Source organism: Electrophorus electricus, chromosome 8 (assembly GCF_041902795.1).
Source record: "Electrophorus electricus isolate QZ-2024a chromosome 8, ASM4190279v1, whole genome shotgun sequence".
NCBI classification, from domain to species: Eukaryota; Metazoa; Chordata; class Actinopteri; order Gymnotiformes; family Gymnotidae; genus Electrophorus; species Electrophorus electricus.
The window spans coordinates 24,666,081-24,674,249 of record NC_137504.1 but is presented as its reverse complement, the minus strand read 5'-3'; the positions used below and the strand labels follow the sequence as shown (position 1 = coordinate 24,674,249).

Genomic DNA, 8,169 nt, shown 5'->3' with positions numbered 1-8,169 from the left:
ATCCCTGCCTTCCTCTCCAAACAGCTTCAGCTCAGTGGGGGGAAAGAAAGCAATTACTACACTCAGCCTGCACAGTGTCTTCAGGGGAGAGAGACAGAGACAGAGCGAGAAGGAGAGAGGCGTCCCTACAAGAATGGGAGTTTTCACAGGTAACAGGGAAGATAGGATCTGTTTGTGTTTGGTTATGCTGAGTTCATGCTTTCGCATCAGGGTGCATTACTAAGCACTAGGCTGAGCCAAGCATGTTACAGAAAGAAAGCTGTATTTTCAATCATTAGTAATTAAAGTGAAAGTTAAAAAAATCTTTATTCATAGCTTAATGTTGAATTTTATTTCAGGGAGCCAGGCTGCAGGGTAGTTTTTCACTACAGAGGACTAAGTCTTGCTCTAAACAGTGCCATCACTAAGAAGCCTCAAACTAGACGTAATCTCCATCCAGACAGCAGAAAGCGAAAAAGTCCAGATTTATGGCTGGAGCACCAGCTCCAGATAATCAGATTTACGTCAAAGACTACATGGTCTGCTGTGATGCATCAGAATTGCCACTGCAGTTTAGCTCAAATGAGGTTTAGGCTACAAAAGTCCCCTCAGAGAGCTACACGGTGCCGACTGGTAAGATAACATACTTTACTTCAGACCCGGAGTCTCGAAAATGCGCATTAGGGTAGGTTTTCTCTTTACTAAACGGACATGATCTGGATGATGTGTTAGCCTCTAGATTAGTCACATTTGTACTGCATGAATTTCATTCATATGCACGTCTTCCTCAAGCTCAGGACAGAGTCCAGCACTAACTCTTTTTCAACTACACTTGTGTGTGCCTTATCACCGAGTAAGATTTCAGACACATGAAGAAGTGTGATACTTTAGATGTTTAGAAAAGGTGAACTTAAAGACAAGAAAATGACGAGTATTAATTCTGTGGAGAGAGCCATCAGTGGTGAGCCAAGAGTGACGGTTGACTGATGTGGGTTTTTCAATGACCGAGACAGAAGCTGATATTTAGAGAGCAGAGAGGCTGATAGTATATAACACTTATATCATGTTCTTGTTGGGTTTTTTCCTTTTTTTTGCATCTTATAAAATTGGACATATTAATATTAACATATGAGACTGCTATTTTCTGCATTGTCAATTATTGTAACCAAATGATCATTATCAACGAAATAAAAAACTATTTACAAATTGTCCACAGATAATCAAAAAACTAAAATTTGTTTAAAAAAAAAAAAACAACCTAAAAAATGAAAAAAACAAAAAACAAAAAACATTCGTTGGCCAATACCAGGAAAAAAATATTGGCCAATGCCGATTATATCAAAATGCCATTTAATGGGCTGCTAAATCGACCAACTGATTTGAGGACTAAGCAGAATGTTTGAATAGTGGTAGTGTTGATTTTGGGGTTCAGAAGTGCTGGGGAGACTCTGGGGGTTGGGCTGTGGGGCTGAACAGCACCGGGGTTGATTAGTGGGGTTAGCGGTGAGTTTGAGCAGCAGTGGGGTATTGGGGGTTATTGTGAACATGAGTTAACTGACATTACTGTGCTCTGACTGCCAGCACGTAAGCTACTCTCCTCTAACAGAGAGAACACGCCCCCTGCACTCAAGCATGTTACCCTCTAACATATACACACGTGTGTGTGTGTGTGTGTGTGTGTGTGTGTGTGTGTGTGTGTGTGTGTGTGTGTGTGTGTGTGTGAGAGAGAGAGAGAGAGAGAGAGAGTGTAAATTATTCTGTGTCCATGTATGCATGAGTTAAGTGTATGTATGTGTGTGTGAATGAGTGAGGATCGGTATGGGGGAGATGAACACAAATAAAACCTGGATCTTATTAGACTGAAAAAAAACTAAACAGTTTCTCTCTGTCACACACACACACACACACACACACACACACAAGTTAACAAAAGCTATCTGGAGGTCAGCACATAAAGGTTAAAATCTCCATAATTCACCTGGCGCACAACACACTCACACAGAAAGAAAGATAAATGTGGTCCTCCCAGGTCACTGCTCACACACACCCACACACACACACACACACACACAACTAACTTATAGCCGACATTTTGAGCCTGAACAGCCACGCAGAAAATGTCTCCTTTCTAACCAAAACACATGAACCAGATGCAGAACTCATATGCTGTAATTGAAGCTGAAGTAGTGTGTATCTGTGTGTATGTGTAAGGGGGTGAATGTGTGTGTATGTGTAAGGGGGTGTACCTGTGTGTCAGTCTGAACTCCAGTGGCCTGGTTTCAAAACATCATTATGGATGAGAAAGGGTGGGGAGGCAGAGAGAGAGAGAGAGAGAGAGAGAGAGAGAGAGAGAAATGAGGTGTAGAAAAGCAGTACTGTGGCTGCAGTAGTTTCCCATCTCATGGGGAGTCTGACATGCCTTTCACATAAAGGGCAGTGAAAGCACACACACGCGTACACACACACTAGAGTCAGAGGGGAGTATTAACAGACATGGGCACACACATATGCACTCTATATCTCAAACACACACACACAGGCATGAAGCTAACACGCACCGCACTTACTGGGGGAAAAAAAGCCATATTGTGACCAGATGCTGTTTAAATCAAAAACAAATGGTTTGTCTTTGAGTGTGTTCAAAGATACAGAGATTTACAGACACACACACACACACACACACTTTGCCAGGGCCTCAAAGCAAAGCGGACAAAGTGTTTGGGTAACAGGTCAGTAATGAGAGGGAGTTAGCATGGTTTACTGCTTTAATGAGAGATTATGAGAGTCCTACAGTAAATCTTTCAGAGACAGAAAAAGGAGGGAGAGAGACAGGGAGGAACGAGAGACCCACGTGTGTGTATGTGTACGTGCAGTGTGTTTGTGTTTGTGTGAGCGTGTATAAGTGGCTATGCGAGTGGGTGTATAAGGCTCCACTCAGAGCTACGTTTTCTAATCAAGGCCACAATCAAACAAACTCATTAAATAAAGCACAGCACTTTACTGTTGATTATACACTGCAATCTTACAAGGTCCTCCTCTCTCTGCAATTACACCACTATCACCAAATCCAATTTGCTGTAAGTAATTGTGTGTCAAAGGTGCTCTGTCCGCATATACTTTATCCCCGGGCCTTTTTTTTCCCGAAATGGAAAACATTTTAAGAATTCACCCGTTTCTCTCTCTGTTTCACAGCTAAAGTATGCTAATGCACACAGCTAAAGTATGCTAATGCACACAGCTAAAGGGCCTGACCACTTGACTGAGAAGTTTCCTGTTTTGGGGAATTTTTATACAGGGGGTAACTGAACTGACCCAAATGAGTGTTTGCAGTTAATAAATCAGATTTATGATGAATTTCTGGCAGTATTTTAGAGGGCTGGAGCAGACAAGCTCATAGGGTGCGGGGTAGAAGAGCCAGACGCCCAGTGGTTAGTGCTGACCTCTGACATGCTTAAGAGTACTGGCTGTAGGAGGAGTGATTAGGGAGTGAATGCTGGGATGCGTCTGTGTGTGTGTAGAGGTTTGTTATGGTGCACTTTAGGAGTTATGAGTAAAGGTGTGGAGATTTTGACTTATAAATAAATCAGTTTATCGCAATCTATTTTTGTTGGTATTTTCACATTTTCTAGCTCATTTAGCCAAATAAAGGGGACATGCCTATACACACACGCACACACACACACACACCATAAATTTCTTTACCAACTAAATTATTTACACTGTGTTTATGGAGAACACAGTTGTGCTAGAGCTAAACTTAATTTTTGCAGGAGAAGGTACTATGCGTCCTGGAGCACGTTCCCAGTGTTGACACTTTCGTGGAAAGACACAGTACATTCTTGAATGTATGGAGCTGTGGATTTGGCTACAGTGCACGTATCACATCTCATTTTCAACTTAATCTGGTTGATCCTGATCTAAGATGGGTGTTTAAACCATGTGGGGGAAAAGCTGACACGTGGCATACTGAATGTGTGAGGATAACTATGGGTGCTGATGAAGGCCTAGAGGCTGAAACGTTCCTGGTTTGTCCTGAGTCCAATAAATTACTACATATTATACGAGTGCTGTCCGACTTCTTTTTTTGAGGAAAACTCACCCATTATCTAACATGTTCATCAAGATCCTAAATATATGCTTTAAAAATGCATCTTGTAATACTCGAATTATATTGTAATGCCAGATTAGCCATTTTTCTTTAGATGGTTAGATGTGTGCATTTAGGCGAGCTATCTGCGCACAATCATTTCCGTAAATGGCTGTGCTAATACATGATTGTAGCTCAAGATTGAATACAACAGATCTGGATCCATTTTCCTGCTGTTTAGACTAAGACTAAGTCTCGATTCTGTCTTAGGCTTCAGAGTGATACGGTACGATTTTTATAATAATCTTAATATTATAAAGTGTTGAGAAAATATCCTTTATGCGCAGAGAAAAAAAAACAAGGTGGGTTTATTTTCTTAATGCAGGCATAACCTATGAGTTTTAGGAAACAACATTAAGTACGATGAATGCTGAATCGATCCTGAAAGGCTGGGTTTATCGACACTCGTATGAATGAAACTGTCGTCCTTTGTGGAGGTCTCAAGCTGCTTTCACTTGCTAATGAGGTTAAGTCAGCGGTAAAGGATGAGGGTAAACTGTTCCTAGAATGGCGTAACAAGCTTTCCGACTCTTATCTTTGCCAGGTTAGCCCCGGCAATTACCTCGGAAAACCACTATGATTCATTACACTGCAAGCTGAGACGAGTTCAGGAACCACGTCTCCACGCCACGCGCAGTTCCCGCGAATCCTCAGCGTGACATCTCGAGCGAGCCGTTAGGTCGCGAGGTGCATTAAGTCGCGAGATGCATCCTTTAAACTGATTGGCTGTGGCGTCAGTTAACGAAGCATAGGCCCGCCTCTTTTACGTTAAATAGTCCCAAGGAAGATTAGTAAAAAATTGTGCTGGGATCACATTTACTTGTTTTTTTTTTAAATAAAGTCATTTGATGGTTTGAAAATGGCACCCAAAAAGGCACCTGCCGCAAAGAGCCCTTCTCTTCCTAAAGGTTCCGAGGAGACGGTTTCGGATGACTCGAAAACAGGTCGGTGAAGAGCACAGTGAATGATATCTGTGGCCTAGCCGCCTCCATTTCAGGGATTCCCTGTTGGGCGAAACTAACTCTGACTCGTTTTAAGGGGCTCCGCAAGAGTCGAGGAAGCCTGCTGCGGTGCGCAGGGCCGCGTCTCACCCTTCCACCATGGACATGGTGAAGGAGGCAGTGAAGGAGCTCGACTCGAGGAAGGGCGTCTCCGCGCAGGCGGTGCGCAGCTTCATCAGGCGGAAGTACGCGACGGTGGGCGAGAGCAGGGTCAACGCAATGGTCCGGAAAGCGCTCGTTAAAGGACTCGAGTCGGGCGCCTTCGTGCGCCCTGCGGCTTCCAGTACGATCACTGGCGCCCAGGGTCGATTCCGGGTAAGGAAGCGTACGAATCGGTCGCGTATCACGTTTGTATTGGCGTCTTGTTTAAAAAGTACGCGTGTAGGAGCCTCGGTCACTTTTACAATTAATTGTTTACGTGACCCGACTGATGTTTGTCTCCAGCTTGCAGCTAAGCAGCCTAAAGAAACGAAACCGATTAAGAAGGCCAACGAGGCAAAGGAGAACGCTAATCCCAACGTTGGCAAGGCCAAAGAGCCTAAATCGAACGAGATGGGTTGGTGTGCGCTTCCTCCCTGTTTGGCTGAGACTGCATAAAGAGTGCTTTTTTTTTTCTTCTGCTTTGTTTTTCATTGACTGTTTCCTGTCCAGGGGCCGAGAAAGCTAAGCCTGTGAAGAAAGTAAAGTCTGCTGTGCAAGTGAGTGTTCAAACATGATCATTACTGATTCAATCAAGGCTGCCCTTTGCGCAGCTGTAAAGGGCAGCTCTAAAGTTATGCACGTGCCGTTTTGTGTAAAGGGGTCTGTCTGTCTGTCTGTCTGTCTGTCTGTCTGTCTGTCTGTCTGTCTGCTACGAACCAAAGAAACCCGAGCCTGGTGGTGGGTCAAAAGTGGCCCCAGCTAAGAAGCCGAAAGCCAAGCAGCAGGCTGGGTCGGGAGCGGTGGGAGAGGGAAAGCTGCGTCCTGAAGCACTCGAGGCCTCAGGTGGTGAGCATGGAGACTCAGGAAAAGCTGTGCTGAAGAAGGTGAACAGAGGGGTAGTGGAAATGAAAGCAGGGCAGAGCGAAGGAGTCGGGGTCACCACCTTGAAGAGAGGCGCTCGGAAAGCACCAGCAGGAAAGAAGGCCCCTCCAAAAGCAGGGGCTGTTGGTGCTGCGGAGCTTGTTGCTGAACCTCCTAAAGCCTCAGCCAGAAGGGGCAAGAAAGCATCTTAAATGTTCATTATAGTGTCTTTTAAATGTCTGCACTTTTTTTTTGTTTTTTAAACAAACATTAAAAATAAAGCCTTTTGTACTTGAGGTGTTTGGTGTGGAGGAGTCTTTGAAACTTGTTTGGACAGGTGCTGTGTGCATAACTTTTCTTTCTTTCTTTTTTTTTTTTTTTTTTGCTTGCATGACCATTTTGAACGGGGGGGAAATGGTCTTGTGGCTCCAGCTGGCTTTTTGCCATCCAGTCTGCCACATTTCACAGTCTCCAGTTTCTCACTGTTGTCTGCGCTAAATGTGTGAAACTGCAACTGGACATGTCGCTTATTGGACAAGAGCACCCATGACGTTCCATGTGTTTACTTCTGTGGGCTCTGTAGCTAAGACAACCAATGGAAATATGCTGGCAAGTGTGTCTATAAAGCAAACGTCAGTTAGAGCTGGGAATCCTGACTTGAATTAAGCTAAGTGTCTTCAGTTTATCCCTGTAGTGTTAACAAAATAATTCTTATGTCTGCAGTGGCAGCAGAAACAATTATTCTGGAGCTGCTCAGAGATGCTTTACTACTTGACAAAATGATCAATGGTAACAGTTTTTGTATGAATATATACTCAGTTAATGTGGAGTAGGTGGTCCTAGATCGATCTTGCCAGTTTTGGACCTCGTTAATGTTAATGAGCTAGGTTGGCGTCTGCCAGTCTTGCTCCCAGACTTGCGCCTATAACCTCTGTAGTTTTAAGTGTTTTGTGTAGGCAAACCATTAAAATAGTGGCCAGTGGGTTCAGGATTAGGAAACTAGTCTAATTTAAAAAGGGGCAAAATGCTTTGATGTCAATATTGTTTCCTAGGGTTTTAATCTAAACGTTCCAGGGTTTCACACCCGCATTCAAGAAGTGACCCCAAAGTGGGACGTGGAGAATTGTTCAACGTACTGCTAGGGCTGGTTGTCTGGGGGTGAAAGGTGAAGTGGGCTCTGGTGTAGGTGGAGACTGACACCAGTTTAATCACGCGGGTCAGGCTTGGGGCGGTGGGGGCTGGAAGGTCACAGGACTATTCCACTTTGCTTTTATGGAGCAGCTCCACACTAAAGGCATGAACGGGGCACCTGTATGGGGGTGGGAGGCCAGGTGGGATTAGTAAGGAGCTCCAGTCAGGATTGTGTAAACAGGAATAACAGTCTTAACTCCATCATAGTGTGGGGTTCTGCAGCTAAGATGGCACTCAGACCTGCTGTGTTTTGCTGTACAAAGTATTACGGGAGCCTGGACTTTGAAGGAAGATGATTTTTAAACTTTATTGCTCTGGCTTCAGGCCAGTTTTGCATAATAGGAGCGTGTGCCAACCCTGGTCTTGGAGTTCCCCTGTCCTGAACATTTTAAAGTCTTCAGAACTCAACACATATTTTAATCTAATGATGAGCTTGTCAATTAAGTTTTGGATTCAGTGTGTTGGCAGCAACAGAAACACTAATGTGCAGGTTGGCAATGCTGCAAGGGTTTTGAGTTTGGGCAGTCCTGATGATGTCAGTATTGCAGGTCTTCTTGGACAAGATGTTTCAGGCTTTCAGTCCTTGGGGACCCCAAGCCAGCATTTTGTTGCATAAAGTTGATAGCAGAAGGCAGAGCTCACCATTACTTGGCTGAAGACTGGAAGGAAAACCTCTGCTCTAGGACATCAGCATTAAGTGCAGCTTCACTATGGAGTCCCAGCTGGTTGTGAAAGAAAGAATTCTGTAAATCATGCATTCTCAAACTTAACACTTTTTTTTGTTTTGATCTGTTCAGAGCAATTAAAAATATATAAACTCATAGATCAGGCAACACACATGTATCCAAA

At 44.0% G+C, this 8,169-nt stretch overlaps 1 protein-coding gene across 1 annotated transcript; it reads left to right on the top strand.

Moving 5' to 3' along the window:
- Positions 1-4,914: 4,914 nt before the first annotated feature.
- h1m (linker histone H1M) lies at positions 4,915-6,425 on the top strand. Its single transcript, XM_026995516.3, has 5 exons — positions 4,915-5,070; positions 5,165-5,442; positions 5,572-5,683; positions 5,779-5,825; positions 5,991-6,425. Exons 1-5 carry the CDS (start codon positions 4,986-4,988, stop codon positions 6,339-6,341), a joined length of 873 nt encoding a protein of 290 aa, XP_026851317.2. The 5' UTR covers positions 4,915-4,985; the 3' UTR covers positions 6,342-6,425.
- The last annotated feature ends 1,744 nt before the right edge of the window (positions 6,426-8,169 follow it).